Raw genomic sequence first — 26,090 nt, forward strand, 5'->3', positions numbered from 1 at the left:
ACAAATGTCCTATAGTTCGCAAACAATTTGGAAATACCACTGCAGAGGTTCCCTCTGCCTGCGCAGCCATTTATTAACGATTTCCACTAGAGCAGCGCACACACACCAGCACCACTTCAAACACAAACACAACTAACATTGAAACAACTTATACGAACAGTCAAATAGAACATAAATAACACTCGAAAACTGAACAGTCCGCACACGGACCACTCGTGATACACATTGTTAAAGTTCCGCAGGAACAGAGAAAGAGATTTATCGGCGAGAAGAAAATCTCTGTCATTTTATATTTCCTAAATTAAGCATTTCATCGTTCCTTTTATAACACGCCTGCTCGCGCTGTTTCACTTTTCATTGAATTATTGCATCCGACTAATGTGCGTGCCTCAAACATGTTGTTGCCAGCCGAACGTAAAGGTGGAACGATTAAATATTAAATTAATGAATTCCGCTGTAAGCTTTGTTATTCCGTTCACGATTCGCTATTGGGTTTTAAGGCCGACGCGTTATTCTCGCGTTTAATTTCCTGTTTGCCGTAATTGTTTCAATAAAAATGAAAAGCGTTCTCCCGTGTACGAGAAACGTATCGCGAATTAAATAAATTACGTACGTCGAATCGAATATTTCGAGTTAAAACACCGCAAGATGTGAATGTAATCTCCATTTCGGGAACTTAGGTTTAAACGTGAACGATTAGGGTTCATGCTACTGCTAATTATTATACCTAATCCACAGATTTTATCTATTTATAACAAAAAAACGAGGGATACAGGGAGTCCCAAGAATGTATGTTATTGAAAGGAGTGATTTCCTTTGCGAAAATCTTCTCCACGGCTGCGACAGGCCCCGCTGAACGTAGCGTTGGCAATGTTGGCATTGGACAAGCTGGGGCCCGTCCACTGCTGGGTCTGTCATAGCCGCGCCCTGATCGGTCCATATTTTTCGTTACTAACTCCGTAACGAAGCCGCGGAGAACATTTTTGCGAAGAAAAAGGTTGTTTCACATGACCTCAGGAATCCTCCCTGTTAAGGAGATACATTTTTGGGACACCCTGTATTGTCTTCAATTTACCAAGATTGTTAGGGAAGAGAAGAAAGATCTACATGCCAATCGAGAACGAGTTTCCGGGACAAGCTAATAATTTCCGAGAACTTCGCTGTCCACACCTCGTGCACGCGCAACGTCCGCTGATAAGTTCGCCAGCGTGGACAGTGTGAATCCTAGGGAAGTTCTGATAAGAACCACCCCCGCGTGTCACCGTCATCTACCCCCCTCGATTCGCGCACGGCTGAACAAACTTCCCGAATAATTCATGCGTGATTTTGCTCGACGTTCCTCAAGATATTCCAGGAGCCCATTCAGAGAGGAGCTCGCCTCGCGAGCGACGCTCCCAAGATTTCGATCAACGCCGGATTTCACTGCTCGCGATTTTCTTTAACCGCTCTGTCAATAACTCAACCACCACCGTCCCTTCCCGTCTCTCCCTTTCTCTCTCGCGATCCCGCTGGAAAAATCGCTAATCCGCTGCCGAGGAAACTCTGAATAATTCCGCGCCGATTTATACTCGCCGACTCTGTGGCATGGCCGTTTTATGGAGGTGAAATTTTAACCCCTTATCACGTTGAAAATGAATTTTCACTGTTCTAGGCGTGGCACTCGATGTGTTAGTTTGTACATTTTGAACGCCACTGTTTACCTTTTTAAATCAAAAAGCTATTATTTACCAACAATATACTACCAGGATAAAGTACCAGACTCATACAGTTTTCTGAAAACGTACATAAAATCGTACACGTCTTCTAGATCTTCTATTTTGCTTCAGATTGCATTGAGAATTTTGGATACCCTGTGCAATGATCGAAATAATCAACATTCTTTTAACGACACATTTTTTAATAAAGAAACCAGTACCTGCTGTAAACGCATTTCCATGGACGAGTTAGCATCTCGAACGCATCCCCATAAAGTCGAAGAACCGGTATCTCTCTCATAGCAGAGTAATTTTCCATCTGAAGCCACGCAGCAGCTCGTGTACAAATATCGTTCATCGATCGTGGCACGGCCGAGAGAAAGGAAGGAGGCGGCATGAAAGCCAGCTAATTAAGTCGTTCCGGAGAGTATCCAGTAATTAAAGTATTCCACGACGAAATTATATCCGCCAATATAATTCCGCCGGCCCGGAAAGCGGAAAAGCTCCTCCTCCCTCTTTCTCTCTCTCTCTTTCTCTCTCTCTCTCTCTCTCTCTCTCTCTCTCTCTCTCTCTCTCTCTCTGTCTCTCTCTGTGGGAACCTCTTGCTAAATCCTCGCGAATCGACGTGTAGGAGCCGCGTTCCCGCTAAGTGCTCCCCGTCGAACTTTAAACACACTATTTACGACACCGAGAGCGTCTTCTTTGCCCGGTTCTTTCGAAGTAAACAGACCCACCTCGGGACACTGCGACATCCGAACTTGTATTCCCCGTAAAACGCCAGAAAATGCCGGGACTTAATCTGGATTACGATCGGCGCTGCCTGCTTCCGTTATAAAAATTGCGCGGGTAGCTTCCCGTACGAACACTTTCATTTCTAATAAATTTTTAAATGTTTTCGGCGCAACGGTTCGATCGTTTATTACGAATTATAACTGAAGTTTTTCACCACTTTATTTCCCATCAATGCGTACTTGCAGCGTCAGACGAGATGGAATTGTAAGGGTCCAAACTGTTGAAACTTAATGCAAAGAAGAGACCCAACACGCATGCATAATTTTATATGTATATTTTGAGAGAATCTGATGTGTTCAGTATGCGGGAGGGATTTCGTAAAGCGTCTCTGGATTTATTGTTTCGACCACGTAACGAGTTTGTCGCCGGTTTTCATTTCAGAGGAGGTGTTCGGATCAAACAAGGCTTTATGGTTCTCGCCGAGCGGTACTAAACTGGCCTTCGGTTACTTCGACGACACCCTCACGCCGATCATAACGATACCGTTTTACGGCTACCCAGGAAGCCTCACGTTCCAGTACACGTCTGCGATCTCGATCCATTATCCGAAGGTAAGCGTTCCATTCTTTTTTGCATTCCGTTCGATCCTCTTGTTCGACAAGCAATCCTCCGCGCGTTCTCCATCCTGGAACGAACTGGGACGGGATGATCCTCGAACACTCTGTCAACAAGTTCACTACCACGTCACATAATGTTCCTGTTTTGCTGGACAGGATCAAAAATCTAAGTTGCAAAAAAGAAGATACTAAGTCTTTCTGTGCACAGAATTTCTTTGGGAACTCCTTAACACATTACCGACCGGTGATTATTGCATAATTTTGAAAAATCTATGGGACATGGCTAAACACTTTTTAATGGAACCTTCAATAGCAACAGCAATTTTCATTGTGAACTAACAAGTCTCCCTCAATAACGTCATCTAATAGTTTTATTTAAGATCACAATGTAAAAGCAAATTTCTATGTTTTCTTTTGGTACAGCACAATTATTGAAAATCTTCAATTTGCAATTCAGGTAGACTATTTTTATTTTGCATAAAGATTCTACTGATTAATTCTCTTTCGATTGACCTGTATTTTGGAGTTCTTCATAGATTTCATTAAAATTGTCGTATTAACGTAAGTAACGTCCCTTGAACGTAAATCTAGCGTTCATCGTGGTAGATTGATGGCGTACATGCGTGTGTCCAGGAAAAAGGAAGGAAAAGGGCTTAAAGGGATACCGAAAAAGGAAGGGACAGAGGCAAATTGCTCGCGAGGAGGTCACCGAAGACCGCAACGGCCACGGTTTTACTTTGTCCAATAACGTTTCATCCCTTTCGACGAAGGAAATTTCCCTCGCGACTACGGCTTCGAACTCAATGACGCTTCGCAGTCGAAAATTTCACGCTGGGGAGAGAAAGAGACATGCTCCCAACTCGCTCATGTCACTTTGATCGAACCGTTAGGCCCCCCTGGAATATTAGTTCTCCCACTTGCAAAGTATCTTTGCCTCTGGACGAGGAAATCTACCTCGTGAACACGCCGACCTTCCTAATAAGAACACAAATTACAGGCCAACCCGGAAGACCATTTAGAATTCGAGTTTGTTCATTGGAAGACAAAGATGTAAATATTTGAAAAATGGCAGGGTTGCACATTTTGAAATTGTGTAGTGATTGTTGAACCTCCCTGTATATCTCTCTGTAGGGTAAAAAATTTTTTTATAATTCTATACTAAAATTTCTTGACTAGTAATTTCATTGAATTTTCTCGCGGAACAGCTGCCATTTTTAATTTTACGAAACACAGGAAACACGAACCAGTAATTCCATATGAAACGGAAAGCTATTCAAGAAATACCACACCGACGAATTTTAACTGAAAATAATATTTCCGTGGCGCAAGGAAAACAGTGCCATTTCCGATTTTCCGCTCGTAGAATCGCTGCGCGAGTACCATTTTGATTTTCTTCGAATGAAGAGAGCCGATATCAAATACGGGAAGATACGCAGCGAATTTCGTGCTCGCGGTTTACGGTCGGCAGTAATTCCTCCAAGATAATCAGAGAACGGTGCCATTTTGTTCTATCATTCGAAGCCGTGGCTGGTATCGAGCTGTACAGAGGGATTTAATCGACATGGGTTTCGGTCGATAATAATTTTTCGGCGGAACGAGAGCGACGATAGCAGGTGCCATTCCTGATTTTATTCAGGGTCTGTAAAAACTGTCCACGGCGCGGCGGTCCAAATGTTCGGCTTCTATTGGGCTTCCGGCCAAAGTGGAACTCTTCGGGGGCTTAAGTTTCCCCCGGACATACTTCGCCAAACCTCCGACCCGTGCTGGTAATCTTTGTAACAACCTCCGACCTTCTCTTGACCATCTTTTACCATTCCTGACTGTTCTTGATTGTACCTGGCTGGCCGTTATTATCTTCTTGCCGGCTCGAACTGTTCTTTACTGTTATCGGCCACTCCTTATCGATCGGAGACGCTTCTTGCGATTCTCTTGCCGTTTTTGCATACTGATCTGAAATCCACCTCGTAATCGTGAAATATCTTCGCAGGGTGTCCAAAGAATTAATTCAGAAAGTGCAGTAGAATCTGCGGGAGAACTGAGTCCCTAGTATCTACAGCTGCTAGCATTTTTATTACGATCGTTGAACATTGTTGACATTAAAAATATCAGTTTATTGTAAGATTACATAAATCGTAACAAAAATATTGTCACGTTATTTTTATCGTATTGAACTTATCCAGGAAGAAAATAAATGTCCACGAGTAACGACGCTTTTCTGGGAAAATGTAAGGAGCATTTACTTAGTCTAAGAGCACGCTGAAGTCAGCTTTCGCAATAATTTAGGAAAATCGAGCAACAATGAACAATGGCTCGAGTCGATAAGAGTCTCTCAGAAATCAAGTAGCGATTCAAGGTTTTTAAATACCATTTTCATCGATGGGAGAGCCTCGTCATCGGGTGCAATCACTAAATCACCTCGTCGAATCGATTTCGCTGAAAGGACGCCGGTAAAAATGGCGAAGCTGTCGGAGAGTGGGTTCTACGGTGTTCTGGTCGTGTTCGCAGACCGGGTGAACACGAGAGGAAAATATTAACCGCGATGTTATTCATCGAGGTCAGCCCACAGAGTTCCTTCTTCCTCTCTTCTCCTTTCGTTTCTTCTCCTTCCGGTTGGCAATATTTGCTTCTTGCCGGCGGCATCAATCGTGGCTCGTAAAAAGCCATTAAAAAATGCACAGGTGCCAGATTCCACGCCCCACCTTTTTTTCAGACACGGCAAACCTCGGGTCGGAGTGCCGTTTTCACCCTTTTTCACCCTTTTCATCGTTCCCCGTGACAGCGAGACGAGGGTGGCCGATGCGGAGACGTCCCCTCCGTGATATTTTCAAGCGGACGTCTCCCGGCTGTCTCGCAATAACACTTCTATCGGACGGTGCGCACGACGTTCATGCGAATATACAGCCTCCGAACCGAAAGTTTCTCGACGACCGTGGAAACGTATTTTAATGATTTTATTCGACACCCGAGGAGCGGAATAGTTCTCGGGGCTCTGGTTTCCCTCTGTTTATGTCATCCCCCTTTTGCCAACAAAAAAAGTAATTTCGAGAAAGCGAGAATTCGCAGATTGATTTATCATTTAATAGCGGAAATGGAACGAGGAGCCTTCGAAAAATCTACCTTTGTCGAAGCCCTCCAGAGGGGATAAAAACGGAAATGGTACCTTGGTTTCTGTCCAGATATTATTTGGCAACTCGGAGCCACAAGCATTCAATTCTTTGTGCGTCTTTTCATTTGGTATCAGCTTCCTTTGTTATACTTTTGCCGAATAAAAAATGGCACTTATTACTGTCTTCTTCTTGTCAGCGACAAATAATATGAAACAAACCCTCTCTCTTATACTGACTGGGCAAAATTGGAAACGGTACCAATAGCAATGTCTCTATGGCGCTGAAAAATTATTACCATCTTGGAACCACGAGTATTAAATTCTTCCTGCATCTTTTCATTTGGGACCAGTTCCTTTTGCTATATTTTTCTCAATAATATTAAATTCTCTTATTTAATATCAGTCCCTTTTGGGACGTTCTTCCAGACAGAATAAAAAGATGGCACCTATTACCATTTTTTTCTCGCGAAGTATACAAATCGTTGATATTAAATTAATTGATACATATTTCATTAATCAAGGGTACAGCTGAAAGGAACTGCTTTTTGATTAAATCGACTGCTACGTTAATTTCACTGGATGAAAATCCGTGGTTCCGAACGCGCGAAACTCCTCGGATTCGTTGTTGACCAACGTATTAGCCGTTTCCAGAGTTCACGGCCGCAGAGAATGTTGAATGGTCTACCGCTGGCCACGGGACAAAAGGCAAACGCGGGCCGGCGCACGGGGCAAATCTGACTGTTGTTCGGTGATCTTTCTTTATCGCTGCACGTCAACGAAAACTCATCTGGCGGCGGTCAAAGTGGCCCCGGCTTTGATACTCGTCACGAATATAAAATCCCACGAAGAGGGAGAGAGAGAGAGCGCGCAAAGGTTCCATTTAAAGATCACAGAGATTTCACGGTGAAAGGGTAGGCCGGGGCGGTGAAAAAACGAGAGAGAGTGAGAGGGAAGAGAAAAGAAAGGGAAAAAACAGAAGGGAATCGAGCGAGCGGATAAAGGGACCGGGGACTCTGACAAACACCGGGGCAAAAGCGAGAGAAAAAGAGAGGAACGATCCAGAGGACCGACGACGACGGCGACGACGACGACGTCAGGGAAGATGGAAATTTCCGGTTTTTCCAATACAATCGCGCAGACCCAGTTTCTCATCAATATCTCCGCGGTCGTTCGCGTCGCTGGAACACTCTGTCCGCATTAGAACCTGTTAGATTATTGAATATATAACGGTTTATTGATAATGAACGATACATGAAGAATACATATTGCGACACGCGACAAGACACGAGGACCGCACGATGGCTTGCGTAGACCAATGCTCATGCGCACATCATACTCGCGCGCACTCTTGCAAACACTTCCGCGCACACTCGTCGGCGCACGCTCGCACGTTACAGGATGTGTGACAAACTTCCATCAATCCCCCACTTTTGGCACACATCTATGTCTCTTGCATACAACTTATTTCTCATACAATCGTAATTTTTCTACATGAACACTCATTACATTGTATGGTAATGCTTTGGTGAAAATATCCGCCACATTATCACCAGAAGACACATACCTCAGCTTTATCAAACCTTCCTCACATTTTTCTCGAGTAATATGGTACGCAATATCTATGTGTTTTGTCTTCGATCTCTCTACTCTATTCAATGTGAAGTCGATAGCTGATCTATTATCACACCTAATGATGTATGGCTCACGCGGTATATTAATATTAATCAGTAGCTGTAACTCTTTATACATCATGTTTATCCATATCGCCTCTTTCACAGCACATTCCAACGCTATATATTCCGCCTCCATGGTAGATGTGGATATGGATCTTTGTTTGTTTGACTTCCAAGAAATCGGATTTCCTCCTAAATAAGCTATCATTCCGCTGTACGAATGCCTATCGTCAATGTCGGCAGCCCAGTCCGCATCGCTAAATATTTCTATTTCACTGTCTCCTTGACTATATATCATACTTCTCTCTCTCGTAGTGAACAAATATCTTAACACCCTTTTCGCTTGCATCCAGTGCATTTTACCTGGATCCGATACAAACTGTGCTAATTTCGATACCGCATACATTATATCCGGTCGGGTCGCCAACGCTATGTACATTAGTGATCCTACCAGTCGTCTATATGGCACATTTTTCATCCCCTCTCTTTCCATTTTACTTGAAGGGCTATCCTGCTTCGATAATTTTATACCTGCCTCGATTGGCGTTTTTGTGGTTTTACACTCTATCATATTGTATTCATCTAATAGTTTCTGTATATACAACTCTTGTGACAGTTTCATAGTTTTATCAGTATATGTAATACTTATCCCTAATAAATAAGACGCTATTCCTAAATCTCTTATTTCATATTGTGACATTAATAATACTTTAACTCGTTTTACTTTATCTACATTTTTACTGAATAACACTATATCATCGACATAAATAGTTAGAATGAGATCGCGATCATATATGTAGACGCAGTTATTGCTTTTTAATCTTTGGAATCCGTTTTTAATTAGGAACATATCAATTGCATCATTCCAATTCCGACCTGACTGTTTTAACCCGTAAATCGGTCTTTTCAATTTTGCTACCTTTGTATCTGTTTCGCTATATCCCGGTGGTAACTTCATATATATTTTCTCAGTCAGTTCTCCATACAAATATGCACATTTAACATCTAAATGATGTGCCTGCCAACCTTCGCACATTGACATTGCCAATAACATCCTAATAGTCGACATGTTGGCAACTGGAGCATATGATTCAAAATAGTCTACATCTTTCTTTTGACCATACCCCTGCGCTACCAATCTCGCTTTATACCTAATAACCTTGCCGGTGGGATCCGTCTTGACCTTGTAGACCCATTTGCTACCGATACATGACATATTTTCGACTCTATTTACAACCTCCCACGTATTTCTGCTTTCTAAGCTCTGTAATTCCTCATCCATTGCCATTTTCCATTGTTCGGATTGAGGTAATGACATCGCTTGCTCGAACGTTGTAGGTTCGATTATCTCTGCTAGGTTAATTTCAATATTTTTAGGTTTACCTTTACAACCCCAAGGATTTCTAATAACCTTTCCGCGTTTTCGTTTATTTATAACAATATCTGATTTTCGCGTCTCTCGTAAACTGCTAACATCACTATTTATATTTGTTTCTACTTTATCGTTTTCTAATTTCAGCATTTCTTCTATTGGTACACTACTTGTTGCTTCATCTAGTTTTACTTCTTCCTTGTTAATTTCTATCTCATTTGTTACATCATTGGCTCTATTTTCGTCGTAAAATGGTATTTCATATGTTTCTTTCCCATGAATATATTCAAATCCACATACTTCTTCCACGAATTCTACATGTTTACTATGGATAATATCGTCTTTCGAAGGGTCATATAGCCGATATCCCTTCGTTTGTGTCGAATACCCTACAAATATACATTCTTTCGCCCTTGGATTGAGCTTATGCTTACCGTGTCCCGAGAGATGTACATACGCCAAACATCCATACGTTTTTAAATGCCTCACGCTTGGTCTGTTTCCAGTCCACATACCTTCCGGGACATTATCGCCGATTGCTGAATGCATGACTCTGTTTTTGGTATAGCATGCAGTAAGCAACGCTTCTGCCCAAAATCTTTCGGGTAATTTTGCTGTCTTTAACATCGCACGCACAAGATTCATTAAGGTTCTGTTAACCCTTTCGGCTACACCGTTCATTTGTGGTGTATACGCATTTGTGCGTTCATGTCTTATACCTAATTTATCAAATAACGTTTCTAATTCCTTGTTACAAAATTCTAATCCGTTATCAGTTCTTATTCTCTTTATTTTTCTATTCAGTTCCCTTTCTACTCTAGCTATATATTTTTGTATGAAACCAGATACTTCGTCTTTACTTTTTAAACAATATATTGTTGTTTTCCTAGAATAGTCATCAGTAAGAGTGAGAAAATATTTTGAACCCCCCATTGATTTTACTGGTAATGGTCCACATAAATCTGAATGAATTAAATCCAATACAGCTTTCGTTTGTCTACCTCCCATGCTCTTACATGGAGCTTTCACAGATTTGCCTACGCTACATCCATTACAATGAACATCCTTTATATTTAAATTTTCCAAGCCTCTAACTAAGCTCTTATTTGATATTTCGCGAATATTTCTTGTGCTTATATGGCAAAATCGTTGATGCCATTTCTCACTATCATCTAATTTATCATTCTTGACAATATGTGTTTCCACTTGATTTGGCCTGCTTTTAGTTACATTAGCTCTAACGATATATAATCCATTTTTACAGAATGCTTCCCCCACTATCGTCTTAGTCTTCTTATTTAAAATGCTTAATCTATGATTATCTATTATTAGTCGTTTCTGCTTACTCTCTATTTGTGATACTGACAATAAGTTTCTTCTTACATTAGGAACATGGTACACATTGTGCAAAGTTATATCAAAACTGTCATTATTTACATAAGTCTCTATGTTAATATCACCGATTCCTATTGCCTTTAAGTTATCCTGCGCATTGTTGTCAGCTGAGTAAATTGTTTCATTCGCTATTGACTTATAATTAACAAACCAATCTCTATGTTTACAAATGTGGTGAGTCGCACCACTATCTATTAACCAAGAGTCATCTAATTGAACATTATTTAATTCTAATAAGAACATATCTTTCCGCTTATACTGCTTATCATTAGACGTACCCTGTTTCCACTTTGTCGTTGTGCTTTGTGTCCTTGTTTTACAATAATGTGCAAGGTGTCCCTGTTTACCGCACTTGAAGCATTTCCTTTCATCCTTTCTATATTCCTTCGGTTGATTATACGCTTCTCTGTTTTGATGAGGCGTCTCTCTGGTTTGATGGTGCGCTTCTTTTCTTTCTTCAGGGCTGCTGCTCTCCTTCGCTGCTCTCCTGTCGTACTCGTTCAGCAATATTCCTTTTATTTCTGACGACTTAAACTTTTCGTCATCGAGGTTCGCTAATGCCATGATAATTCCTTCGTATGTATCCGGTAATCCACATAGCATTGCATACGCTAAATCGTCATCTCTGATTTCATGACCTGCTTCTTTAAGACTGTCGCTACATGTCTTTATTTTTCCTAAATACGACATCATTGTTTCATCATGCTCAAGCTTTATCGAAACCATTTGTTTCTTGAGTTGTAATATTCTAGGCCTCGACTTTGGTTCAAATACCTTTGTTAGCGCATCCCAGGCTTCAGATGCTTTTGTACAGTCCATGATGTGTATTTGGTGTTCCGGCTCAATACTTAATGCAATCGTGGCTAGTGCTTTGTCTTCTTTACGTCTAAAGATTGTCCTTGCTTCGTTCTCGGTTGGTTCAACAGCTTCGCCGTTCACGTGTTGCCATAATTCACGTTGTACTAAAGCCATTTTCACGTTAAACTTCCATGATCGGTAATTGTTCCCATTTAATTTATCTATCCGATCAGTTTGTATTAGAGTAGCCATTTTTCCTTTATTTATTTATTAATCGTACCTCTTTATAATTTTCGGAACACGTGGTTATTCTCACATAACCTCACTTTTAAATATAACTTTCTTTCTATTTATGCGTGTCTTTTATCTCCACTTCCGTTCGCGTGATGGAACCGTTCCTGGGCCCATAACCTTGTTAGATTATTGAATATATAACGGTTTATTGATAATGAACGATACATGAAGAATACATATTGCGACACGCGACAAGACACGAGGACCGCACGATGGCTTGCGTAGACCAATGCTCATGCGCACATCATACTCGCGCGCACTCTTGCAAACACTTCCGCGCACACTCGTCGGCGCACGCTCGCACGTTACAGGATGTGTGACAAACTTCCATCAGAACCCTCGCGTTCTGCCAGCGAAATGTTATTTCTCTCTTTCTCTCTCTTCGGTTCGCATCCCCCACGCCGCTTTGAATTTCTTTTGAAACACCGGTGATCTTTTTTCGACACTCTAACGCGGAAAATCGTGTCAAGCCACATCCAATTTACGGTTTTTACACGCGTCTGACATACTTCTCTCCACGATTCCTGCCGCGCAAACCGCGATTGATGTTTATGACTTCTGCCTTTTCCCAGTCAGCCGTTCGCTTTCGCCCCCTTAACGGATCGAAAAGGGCCGCGCGGAATTATGGTAAAAAGGAAATACGTGTCGAGCCCCACCTGCCGATTGATAAAACTCGATACACACCGCTATCGGTTTTTTTTTAAATATTCGTTCCGATCATTTTCATCGTGTCGTTGTGCTTCACGTTTCATTTCTCGCCTCGTTTATATTCCAATAATATATTTCTTTCGACGGTCAATCCGAGATCTATTCTCATTTTTAACAGAAATATTTGTCATGTCGGAAAATTGCTTCTTTTCAAATATTTGTCGAGAGCACACCGATTTCAATTGATCTAAACGATTTTGTACGTGGAAATTTCAGCACCTTTCTGATAGAAATTTCATTGATCTTTTCAATGGAGTATGATGTAACCCATTCATTATTTTTTCATATTTTGCGTGGTTACATAAAAGTGACTGCAGAATTTTATGCAAGATAAAAAGTTATTTTTAAGTCTTCACAAGCTACATTTATTTTCTTTTTCTCTGTCATAGTTGGAAGCTTAAATGAAATTAGTCTACAAGTGACGAATAAAAATTCTGATAAATCGTGACAAAGAAATCGAACGGCAAATTGGAACACGGACGAATGGAAATTGTGAGTGGTTTAACAGATGGTACATAGTACTGGAGCGCAGAGTTGGGCGAAAAGTGAACGATTGACGAATAAATTTCTACTTCAATCGTTAATCGCAATTAACAATTATTCTCCTAGTTTAGTCGTTCACACACACACACACAACACACACACACACACACACACACACACACACACACACATTGCGGCTAACGATTAAATACTTATTAATCGTTAATTGGGAATAACGGTTAAATTTCTACTGTAGTCGTTAATTGCGATTAACGATCAATAAACGATTAACGATTAACTGCTGAAATTTCGGAATGAAATACGGAATTAAAACTATATGTATATTATATGAATAATGACAAAAATGTTAACTGAGTTTAGGTGTATTGTAATTTGATCTATAATATAATAATAATGCTCTGTTTACGTGCTTTTATGTTTTTTTCGATAATTTCTTTTTTTAATCAACGATTGACGATTAACTGCATCAATCGATTGATTCAGTCTCCGATTTTTCGACGATTTCTTTTTTCAATCAACGATTGACGATTAACTGCATCAATCGATTGAATCAATCGCCGATTTTTCAATGATTACCTTTTTGAATCCTACACATTAATCAATCAAGCATGATTAAAATTTTAATCGATTAATGCCCAACTCTGCTGGAGGGTTAATTAGAAGAAGGAGAAATAAAATCTTCTGGCAAATTAAATACAAAATGCAACGAGAAGTGTCGGTTATTGTTGGACGAGTCGCCAGTATACTTTGCAGGTGATGGAACAAAAAGGTTTCATCGAGCCCAGTGCACTTTAAACCAGTTTCTCGGGAGTAGAAGAGCTAGTTGTCAGAAAATCACAGTCATCCCGCGAATGTTAACAATTTGCCGAGGTACCGGCGCACTTATGGTCGCGCGAGCAGGCGCAAAGAAGTCTGGTCGGCGCGGAGCGATCGCGTGGGTGTCGAATCCTCGAAATAGTTGAAAATCCTCTATAGGAGGCCGAGAGCGAGGGAGGGCATTAAACGCGTTGTATCTAGGACAGTTATAGAGGGTCTGAGCGAGTTTTAATGACGGAACGAGAGCCGGTCTCGCGCACACTCGCGCACGGCCGCGTATACAGACCGAGCCGAGCCGATTGTGTAAGTTAAATTGTGTAAGTTGAACGCGGGCCGGGGGTTCCGACCGTGGGTGGTCGGCCCCTGGAAATTGTTGAAGTTGTAATGAAAAGTCCTTCTGGACCGGATTAAATAACTTCTAAGTGCGGACCGCCGGTAATTTTTGTTCGGGGCCAAGTGGGCTTGTCACGTATTTCCCTCCGGTGCTCCGTTTAAATTACACGGCCCCACCCCTCTCCTGAAAAAAAAATGAAAAACCGCCGGAAAGAGAATGAAAAAAATAGCGCCCCCCCCCCCGAGGCGAGTTCGTTACGCGGGAAAAAATGGCGGAATCCCGAACGCGTTAAACGGACACGCTGTGTGCGTTTCTTCTTTTTATTTTCGTCGGCTGTTCGAGAGGCGGAGTTTTCGGCGCGTCGGCAACCGGGAAGACAAAAATTGAACCGCGTTTTCGCTCCACTCTGCGAAACAGCTGTGGAACACGGCCGCGGTGATATTAATTTTTGCTCCCGCACCGCCTCGCCACCACCGCTACCTATTTCTCTTTCCGCCGGATTGTTTCATAAAAAAGCCGAAGACAAACGATCCGACGGAACTCCGCCAAATTTGAAGCTTCACACGCAAGAAACGCCGGTGACTAACTCCTACACGCCATTGTTACGCTATTCGCGCTCCCTTTCGCCCGGGACACCTGAAAATTTATTTTCTAAACTGTTTTCCGTGCGTGGAAAGCGATTAGGCGACGCACAGTCGGCTGGGAAACCCGTTCTTCATGGCCAGAATTATTTTCGCATTGTTTCAAGGTTTTAAGGTTAACGTGCGTCTGTTCTGCTGAACAAAGCATTACGAAGAAATTCAGAACGTTCTACCCGATAGCATACACAAAGGTGAATTTTTACCGAATTTTTGAATCGATTTTTAGAAAAATCGTATTTGACCGACCACCTTATCTGGCTACACTTTTATGTGTTAAATATCCTTTCCCTTGAAATATCTCGAAACAAGAAATACACGTAATTTTTTGCTGAAGAATCTTAAAAATGCATGAGTCACAACCCCTCTCTTGCTCTCTTTTTCTCGGAGAAGGCGCTGTGCTGAGCATGATTTCCCGGAGCTCCCGAAATGAAAGATTCATGAAGATTTTGTTAATATATGATTTTATCTAGTACCTGAACGAAGGATTTCCTTTTCCAGTGAAGACCCCTCTATTTGTTCGATAAAATAGGAGAATTTGAACGGTGCAAATTGTATTTTCGATTTGGACCGCTCCCGTTTTGTGAAAAGTTAATTCCTCCGCAAACCCTTCGTTCGTTCGCTGGACGAAATCATATATTAACAGAATCTTCATGAATTTCTTATTTCCGATGGTACAGCGCCGAGAAATTGTGTTCAGCCGTGCTACTTCAGGAAAACAACATCTTTGAAGATTCTCTTGGAGGAAAAAGACACCGCAAGTTGCATAATATATGTGCTTTTAAATAAGGTTCGAGTATACAGAAAAAGTCCATTCACTTTTCTCAAGAAAAATGCCGTAAGATCGTGTGTTCAGGAATTTTTTTATTTGCATAAATCTGCAATCCCCACCGAGGTTATTTCTTTCGAATTCTCGTTCTCTTGATTGCAGCAATCGCTGCAGCAATCCCGAGTAATAAAATCGCGACGCTATTATTTTAATCGAACGCGCATGGTGTTCTTGCCACGGGGAATTGGCAACACGAAGTGGAAAAGGATCTCTGTTGATAAAACAGTTACTGCTGCCTCGCAGTCGCTTATTCGAGCTGCTGAATTAAACCAAGTGGCGACTGAGGGTCGCCTCTCGAGTGCAAAGGGTTAATTGACTGCGGATGTTTGCGCAAGCTCATATTTTTCGTCGACTATTATGCGCAGAGGGTGAAATTTTCAGAATGCAACCTCTGCTGCCTATTTTCTCCGTGACTCCAACCAGCTGTAATTTCTCACAATATTCATTCACGCACCATCGCGTGCATTAATCTTCTTCTGAAAGTCGCTTAATGCCATTTTAAAAAGCTACAACTCTTCTCATAAACGTTACTATAATATTATATTATGTACAGGGTGCGCCATCTTTTATATCGGTATGTAAAGATTGAATAACTTTAACATTTATCAACCGATTGACTTGAGTAAACATGTTTTTGAAACGTCAATTAAGTACAATTTTAACCATGAATCGCCTCACACCGAAACAACGCGCCGAAATAGTGACGCTGTACACGCCAGTTTGACAATAGTTTCTTTGACGCTCTGCAAATCCAGGGCAAAATTTTATGCACTTCGTCGAACCGCGATGCTTGTCCCATTTACGTTGTGTCCGGCTCTTTCACTCATCTCTGTCCCATCAAGGACTGGTAACTCGTTCCAGCCAGAGCCTTCTTTCGTCCCCATTAAAGGACACGGAGAACGGTCCCTCACAAAGCAAAAGGTCCCCGTTAAAAACGGAAGTTTCAAATGAGTTTTGCCCCGGACAAAATGGCGGCTGCGGCCAACGCCGCCGTGACGCAAGAGGTTAATTTCGTCGTGCCCCCCCTGCGTTTTCAAAGAAAGATTCGGATCTCCCACGAGAGGAAAGTAAAATAGTTTCAATGGCGCTGCAAATGTGCGCGAAGCACGGTGGCGATACAAAATGACCGTGAATGCGACGGAGTAATGTGTACTTCAATGGCAAATATAGTTACGAGAGCGGAAGTATAAAGGACGCGGTGGAAAGAGAAAAAGTTCGCGTAGCTTAGAAAGGCGGCAGGACAATAATCTGCGTAATTAAAATGGATTTAAGGTCCCGTGGGCAATTTTTTACGGTTTCGTGCGACCGTGCGACTAATGGGACGTGTGGCTAGTTTAACGGGTGGACGCGTCGTCGTTTGATATAATTATTGCTAGTCGTAGATCGCTTGGAGATTATGTCTTTTGTAAATCGCTCGGAGATTATATCTTTCTTAAGCCTCGTTAATTATGAAAATTACATTGACTTTTTAAACGCTCTGCTCAAGCGTTTCTGGAAAAGTACATGCATTGATGTCTGGCTCCTAAAAAATATATACAGAAATTGTTTAACTTCAGGATCGTACTGAAATTTAAGTGCTTATAACTGTTGTATGCTTGCTGAAGAACGTATCAATTTTGTTGGTTCGAGAGAAATGTAATGTATACAAGAAATGTTGAAAATTAAACTTTAAAATCTTTAAGCTTTCAATCTTAATGGGTTTATTAAAAATATGTATAAATGTCTTCAAAACCACAGTGGCTTTTCCACCAATTTCTCAATTATACTTATTGAAGAATTTAAAAAGCGTATATAAAAAAGCTACATCTTCGTAAAAATGTAATACTGTTTCAATGCCTTCATTGAAGCCCTCATTAAGAGACACGGTAACTGAATTGATGTCTGAAAAAAAATAGCGAAAAAGCGTAGATTGCATTTTCGCCGGCGTTTTTTCATCAGTAAATTAGCAGCGCCTATGGCAGTGAAGTATCAGCGGTGCCGTCAAAACTAAGTGAGCCACGTCTTCCGGTGAATTGTTCGCCGAACAATTTATCCCGAGCCCGGTAAATTACCTTGCAACGGTGCCATAACAAATCCCGAACGCATCCACTCGTTCCGGGCCGAAACACTATACCCTCGTCGATTTTTTTCTGGCGTGACCACTGCGTTTTTTTTTTTTTGTTCCGCGCCCCCCGGTCTCGCGGTTTTATTTTTTCGCTTGGATGTAAAGCACCGTCTTTTTGCGACAAGTGGACCCCGCGCCATTTTTCTTCCGGCTTTTATTTCCCGACGTTGCGCCTCCCTATGTATTTTTCAAGCCATCCCTGGCCGCGCACCGGTCCCGTTGATTTGCGGTAAACCACAATACGGGCCCCGCACGAAGAAAATATTGCTCACTTAAAACCGCGATAAATCGAATTCTTTTGTCGGCTCGAAAAAGCACGCCGAGTGACCACTGTCGCTCCGTGCAAATTCGGAGTCCCTCCTTTTCCTGTCTACAGAGCGAACCTGTATTGATGGTGCAACAAAATGGAGTGATTCCACGGAAGAAAATGAGTGAAAGATATTCAATCATTTTCGAAATTTTTTCCGTTCGATGCATCCTTTTCGAGAAATTCGAGTCTGAATCTGACCATGACCCACCAATTCTACTGATTGCCAGTACGTCGACATGCATTCTCAAAGGGTTGAATATAAGTTTCTACTCTTTTATTTTTAAATTGCACTCTAACGAAACACGCAGCGAGAGATTTGTCTAACGGAATATTTATTTTCGATTTTGATAAAATGGATTTCGCGATACCGGAGCTTTATAAAATTGCACGATTTAGTGGGAGGCTTCGGCAGTTTATCCGGGAATAAGATTTACTGTATTAGGTGCATAAAAAGCAGCGAATCGTATTTTGGATACACTGATCTACGAGCGCGTAAAATTTTAACAGCCTATCGGGACCGAATTGGTCGACCCGTTTTTCTATATCGCTACATATATTTCCGAAGAGATAAAAGAAAAATAGGCGAGTCATCACGATGAAAGTGCAATAGTTTTTACAGTCACCGTAAAACACTACGATCGAAGCTTGCGACTCAAGTAAAGGAAAAATCTCGGAGCTATTCTAGAGGATTTTATAGATTATAAAAAGTTGCAAAGCATTCGTAGAAATTATAGTTGTCCTAGTCTCCATGCTATACTACGCGAAGGGTCGAAAACTATATATATTGACGTTGAACGAGTGTTTCCATCCCGCAGAACAGAAAAACAACAGAAAGTTGCCAGATGCTTCCATTGAGATGTTCTACGAACCCGCAAACTTTCGAACAAATCGGAATTTTCCGATCTCCCCAGTCTTCCCAAGAGAAAGAACTGGAAAGGTTCGAATCGGTGCCGTGGACTTTATTAATTTTCTGGGACTACTCGAATCTTTCCACGATCTTTTAACTGATTTCGCCGACAATAAACGCTACCTCTGACAAAAAGTTTCCGGTCGGAATCAAATTAATCTGCCAGAAAAGTTTCACCGACATAAATGTTTGCACACCTCTGTACAAAAAAACACGGCTTTCCTATTAATCTCTCCAGCAAACAGAGTGGAACAGGCAATTTTTTAAGATAATATTAACAGTACGATTTACAGATTAATATTGTGCTTTCGTGAAACATGAAATAATTGGACGAACTGTAATGGAAAAACTGGCAAGCTACGATAAATGTACTTTTATCAAATATAAAATAATCAGACACCGTTGGTGCATTAAAAATTTAATAACTTTTCCAGGACACTTTTAAAAATCGTTGCTGAATTTTTGTCTCCCGAATTTCCTGATACACAATTAATCTAACGTCTCGTTTTAATCGATAAATGTTATTCGTGTCCCGGTGGATGAAAATACCGCGAAGAAATAACAACCGCAGACTCGATACGTTTTTTCCCGGCAGCATTAAAAACGATTTTAACAGCGAGACCAGTCTGCGAATGTTTAAGATACCTCACGGTCTCGGAAAATAAGATCGCGAGCTTGGAACAATATCTTCTGTTCAATCGTGCGGAATTATTGGACAGAAAAATCGCTGGGTGGACGACAGCCAGCCAGCCAGCCTGGGGTCCCTTGTAAAATGGAATCGCAGATGGATTTCCGGCTGGGTCCGGAACTAATTACCGACCGAGTAATTAAATTTTGATATGACGTTCTGATTAAATTCTCGTCCGTGTGTGCTGCGAACAGAGAAGGATAGAGCACCAGGATTTATGCTCCTCGTTCTTTAATATCGTGCCGACGCGGGACGATATCCTTTTTATTTCGAAATAATGTAATCACGGTTTATAGAAGTTTACCTACCCACGGGATCCCGTTCCCGGGGAACGGAATATTATTCGTTATCGAATATTTTCAAACTCGGGCGGAGACTTTAATCTGTAACTTGATCAAGTCCTAGCGCAATTGGTCGCCGCTCAAAGGACATTCTTTGATTAAATAACGAGGTACTCGCGCGGTATTCGCCGCGGGAATGTTTATCGTTTGTACCGCGTTCGCGATAGAATCTCAGTAATCCCGATGCTCAGTCTATTATTCGTAATGAAGCTTTGTAATTTTCAATTCGTACGGAATTCAATGGAACGGGCGCAGATTTTGTGCGACGACGATATTATTCGATTAAGCATTGAGCGCTGTGTATAATTATGCGGATTATTTAAATTGGACGGTCCGATGTAAATTTTTTAAATGAATGGCAACGTTTTTACTTCTTATGTCTGCGAATAGATTATTACTAGACTTACAATCAATGCAAACATTTTTTATTTTGCAAAAAGTTTCGCAGTCTAATTATTACTTTTTCCTAGTATTATAAATCATTAGAAAATGTCAAATGTAATTTATTCAAATGAGACGTTGCGTTGTTTCCCGGAAAATTTGGGTTCAGAAATCTGTGTCAGGTCACAAGTAGAATAGGCCGGCCATGGTCAGACGCGCCAGCTAATTCCTATTGAAACAAAAAAATTGCAGATTTTATGCATCTGTGACGGAAATGAGATCAAATGCTAAAATGTAAAAACGTGTAGAGAATTACCAAAAATTCCATAGAGTTATTTATGCAATTTTTGTGTCAAATAGAAATCCACAAAAAATTCCACAGAATTGTTTATCCAATTTTTGTGTTAGATAAAATTCCGCAATTATTGCAGAGAAAAATGCATGAAGTCCGCTTACCATTTCGTCGGGAAATCTGAGCGATAAATTTTTCGATCAGCTTGAAATGGAAGCGGATGACTAACGGCGTCGCGTAAGGCGCGAAATTCGAATCGGTTTAATCTTGACCGCTCGATCTCTTGTTTCAGAGCGGCACGGTGAATCCGACGGTCAAGCTGTTCTACGTGGACTTGGAGAAGGTGGTGCAGGGTAACGTGAACTTAACTGAAATCGAACATCCGGCCGAGTTAAACTCCCAGGAACGGATTTTATCTGCCGTCGCATTTCCCACGGACAATCTCGTGTACGCGACCTGGATGAACCGAGTGCAGAACAAGGCGTACTTCCATTTCTGTTACGTCGACGGTCTTGCACCGAATTGCACTGTCGTACGTATCACCGACAACGAAAGAGGGAGAGAGGGAGAGAGGGAGAGAAAGAGAGAGAGAGAGAGTGCTAGACCTCCTACCTTTACCTTCAACCCTTTTACCGACAGCTAATTTCCAGCTTTGACAAGATGGCCGCCGATAACTCTCTCGGGCTCCCTTACCGGTGTCTGCTGGGTCCGCGGATTTTTTGCCTCGAGACGAGAAACGAACCCAGGGTCGTTTTTATCGTCCGTGAAAAACGATACTTCCACTTTTATTATTGTTAAGCCCCGATCACAGCTGGAAACTTCTGCGGAGCGGTGCTCGGTGAATGCAGGGTCTTTATGGACCCAATTCGGGATGTCGTTAACTTCATTTCTGCCTGATAGTGAAACGGAACGAATCATTAATTAGTACTTTTTATTTAGACATTCCATTTCGAAGGAGAAGATAGAAATGACTTCATTTCATCAATTATCGAATACGTTTTCAAAATTTATCACTCACGGCGAAGGATTTATTCGATTAAATTTCTTCATTCGAACAATGAACTTAATTCGTAATCTCTTTTGAATCATTAAGTAGTACTTTTTATTTAGACATTCCATTTCGAAGGAAAATAGAAATGGCTTCATTTCATCAATTATCGAATACGTTTTCAAAAATCACTCACGGCGAAGGATTTGTTTGATTAAATTTCTTCATTCGAACGATGAACTTAATTCGTAATCTCTTTTGAAGCCTTTTAGAAGATTTCGCCTTTTATACGATCATATTCGGAGGCTTATTAATGGATTGCCGGTACATAAAAAATTGATTTTTTAAATCGAGTGAATCTATATGAAAAGCTTGGTCAAAGTTGAAAAATAAATGTTTTTCTACTGCGGCGTGGCAGTCAAAATTTCTAAATCGATTATCAAAGTCCTCTATAAAAAAAAACATCGCTTCAGGTTTTGTACGCATTCTTTTGTGCAGAACCGTGTATAGTCATGCGTAAAACTGTTTGTTCGCAGAGGTACACACTGTTCAATTTTATCGGCCTTTTAAAGTCATCCCACGTCGCAATTCGTTCTGCGCAGGATTAAAATTTTATTTACGGCATGACCGTGGAATCGAAGAAGACAAATTATAAATAGTTATTTCATGAACGTGAGAGAAGTAGTGTGGGCCTGAACGGACTCTGCATTCGCTTAGTACGATTTTATGTATGCTTTAAGTAAAAGGTACGGCAATTTTTTGAATTATAAACATTCTTCGAAATTGGCGATCATGAACCGTGCATAACTCATTTTTTAAATTGCAAAGTCCAATTTCAGTTAGCAAATTGACGAATGTCTAGAACAATTTCTTCAATATTTGGAACTTTCTAATGAAAAACTAATTCAGCCAGCGTATCACCAAAAATACGAACTTTGAAGTCCCATTTCGAATGAATCGATGTCCACGAAAATGTATTTCGGGTTCCAGTTTATCCGACGTGAATAGACTTTTTCACTTTTCCTCGGGAAAATTAGATTCGAACATTACTGTAATAAAAATAAGTCCGGAGTCCAACCCGGTGAGTCTGACACATCTCATCTGTGCATAGCACGAAACTGTAAATTGAAGGTAGCCGGGTAGCCAAGGATTTTCTTCTTGATTACGCTAAGAGTAGAAAGGAACGTAGATCGAACGCGTCGGAAGGCGCGGCGTTCTCGGAGGAATGATCTTGGCTTGCAATTTTTCCCGTCACGGAAGGATTACGTTGGCCGGGGTGTTACTCGGCCTCAGGAATGAAATATTCATCGTTGCAGATGCTGAAGTACTTCGAGGAGCGCGGATGGGTCGAGCAGTTCGAGCCGCCGGTGTTCACCGAGGACGGGAACTCGTTCCTGACGATTCTGCCGCAGAAGCAGGCGAACGGCAGCTATTGGAGGCATGTCACCGCAATTACCAATGTGACCTCTAACCGGCCGTCCACCAACCCGCTAACTTCCGGCCACTTCGTCGTTACGGAAATAGTTGGCTTGGATCAGGCGAACTCCTACCTGTAAGTATATTCGAAAATCCGACCGACTTCCCATAGCCGCCGCGCCGTCCTGCCTTTCGGGCTATTATCCCGTGTAAGTTCGAGCCCTAAGCTCTGCCGGGACCAACATTGCGATAAGAAGGGAGGAGCTAGCTGAATGGCCCGCCATTCGGCTAAAGCGTCTGGGAGTTGTTAACATGCTCCCTGACGAACAAACACTGTCGAATTCTTACCCCTGCCTCTCGCTGCGTCGTTTTGATAAATTAGGTACACCGAATGGGGTAGAACAGGGTTGCGGAGGGTCGAGACGAATTGCTTTGGTACCTCTACTGTCTGTGTTCAACGATAGGGTGAAGGATTTTAAAGAATTAATCATCAGTCTTATAATATTTTCATTCTCATTCACATAAGTACTTCATTAATTATACAAGATCTGAAAATAATCTTCAAGATCGCAATGAATAACTCGACATTGTGAAAGTACATCTCTGCTAAACGAAGAGAGGATTCTTCTTCGATATCAATCTTAAAATACACACATAATCATTGTAGAACATTTTCCACGAATTATTTATCCACGATCATTCGCCGTGTACAGTTTCAAGATAAATATTGAAGAGATCTCTTTCAATCCAGCAAAAATATTTCTCAACTGTTGGATCATTTTCGACAGTGATTTTAGTAGCTGTGTTTCGCCCCAGATGTTTGTAGTAGTTCGATTAGGTTTCACGGTATGAATACTACGAAGGTATCGTTCCGGGTAATAATGATCTTGGATACATACAGAAGGAAGTTCGTGACATAGCCCATACCGCAAGAAGCCGAGCGTGTACCTAACAATGGCCAAGTTGACCAGAACCATCTTGGACACCAAGCATTAGTTACGATCCCCGAAATTTGCATTTCAGAGGGACTTTCGAACATTCGAACCCAAATCAAGCTTAGCATCCTCGGCATATCCTAAATTGTGTGACAATAGTGCGGCGTGGAAACGTATGACCTTGGCACTTAAATCGCGTGACGCTTTTTTTGCCAGCTTTCGATGGTAATGCAGATCGATATATTTAATCCCGGGCTCTTTCAATTAATTCTATAAAAAGGAAGCTTCAATGAAACTTCATTTTCTTCTTCAATCCTTTTGCAATAACCAGTCTGCAGTTCTTTATAAATAGTATGTTGATTATATGTAGATGTATTGAAAAAAACTAAAATTATGAGCCAAAAACTTGCAATTTCCTCCTAAATGTCACAATGTGTGGCTCAAAGTACCTGGCGACTGGACTATTTCTGCAAGGCCGGTACACAGTAAACAGCGGAGTATCGACAAGGCAGAAACGAATTTTTCACGGGGTGGTGGCAACGACGCGGCGGTGCGGCCCTTAAATCTCGCCGGCAATCGAGGAGTCGAGGCGTTCAAATATCGACATTAAGTACACGGACTTACCTACGTACTTTCCATTATTTCCCGATAAAATACGGCGCATAAGGAACGATATTACACCGAGGGGACACGATATTGGAGATCCTCGTAAAATCACGGAGGCAAACCGTGTCTGCTGCTCGAGAGGATCGGACGGGGGAGACGGAGTGTGGGGGTGGCAGCGGAGAACGGCGTCGGCCATCTAAAGAACGTTATCATTTATCACGTAAACGCACCGTTAGGCATTGATACTGTGCTCGACCCACCTAATTCAATCGCGGCACCGTGGAAGAAGTTAAAATGACATTCATCACCGATTAAATTGCTCGATGAAATATCTCGAGATCTCCCCCGCACGGTCTCCCGAATGGAAATCCTCCTGCGAAATTCGTTTCCACCCTCTCGTAAAATTTTCATGGTTAACCATTTCGCGAATAGAAGCACGTTTTATTCAAATACACACACACAGTCCCCGATGTTCAACTATCACAATTAATTTTCAATTTCGAGCGCAGCCGATCGCTTGCAACTAACAACTGCAACGTTCAGTAGACATGTACAGTGGCTCACGAAAGTATTCGAACGCCCTTTAAAACAGAATAACTTTTTTATAATTCTAACAAACGACCTGATTTTTTATAATCAATTAGAAGCACTGGTTTATGAACTGATATGCAAAAAAGATTTTCCAAAAAATTATAATTTATAAAGTTACATGCAAAAATAGAAAAGGCATTTTTAAAATTTTTTTATTAGGGCCGTTAATGAAAATTTAAAATATACGTTTTGTAGATCTATGTTAGTTATACACATGCTGAAAATTTCATCGAAATCGGTTGACGCAGGAAAAAACGACACGTTATCGAAAGACGTACGATTTTGTGGATTTTAAGCAGAAACTGATCAAAAATCGTGTAAAACTACGATTCTCAACATTTTTAATCGCTTGTAGCTCGTGTGTATGTTAATCGATTTTGACGAAATTTTCAGCATGTGTATAACTAACATAGATCTACAAAACAAATATTTTAAATTTTCTTTAAGGGCCCTAATAAAAAAGTTAAAAAGATGACTTTTTTATTTTTGCATGTAACTTTGTAAACTATTATATAATTTTTTGGAGAATCTTTTATGCATATCATTTCATAAACCAGTGCTTCTAATTGATTATAAAATATCAGGTCGTTTGTTAGAATTATAAAAAAGTTATTCTGTTTTAAAGGGCGTTCGAATACTTTCGTGAGCCACTGTATTTGCAATATCGAGTGTATATTGTATATTAACAAATTAAATATTTGAAACGCAACCATTCTACCGTAAATAAAATCGAACTTTAAACAAATTTTCTCGCGAACATTTTCAATGCACGCGTATTTTGTAGAATGAAATATTATATTTGGTATTTGCTATGTAGGGAAACAGTGAAAAATTCTTTCTGCTCACACGCTGCAGCTATTGTATCGTTTTACATTAGATTGCTTCGGACAAATGTGTTCGCCATGCTCGAATTTCCCGGGCGTTTCTGTTCGCTTAATTAAAGAGTTCCCATCATTATGCTAATCGGGGCGTTTCGCAGATTGCATTATGCATTGCGTTTCAGTAATACCTACCGATCGTT

The 26,090-nt window shown here is 41.2% G+C and overlaps 1 protein-coding gene across 16 annotated transcripts in view; it reads left to right on the forward strand.

The window, feature by feature from the left end:
• Positions 1-26,090, forward strand: part of LOC143215783 (venom dipeptidyl peptidase 4) — a 357,851-nt gene that overhangs the window by 223,493 nt on the left and 108,268 nt on the right. For all 16 annotated transcript variants that reach the window (XM_076438232.1, XM_076438220.1, XM_076438224.1 and 13 more), the window contains 3 exons: positions 2,868-3,037; positions 20,826-21,065; positions 22,838-23,073. In XM_076438232.1, the coding sequence (XP_076294347.1) occupies positions 2,868-3,037; positions 20,826-21,065; positions 22,838-23,073 (646 nt within the window). The remainder of the gene's footprint in view (positions 1-2,867; positions 3,038-20,825; positions 21,066-22,837; positions 23,074-26,090) is intronic.

The sequence above is a fragment of the Lasioglossum baleicum genome, chromosome 14, assembly GCF_051020765.1.
Source record: "Lasioglossum baleicum chromosome 14, iyLasBale1, whole genome shotgun sequence".
Classification (NCBI taxonomy): domain Eukaryota; kingdom Metazoa; phylum Arthropoda; class Insecta; order Hymenoptera; family Halictidae; genus Lasioglossum; species Lasioglossum baleicum.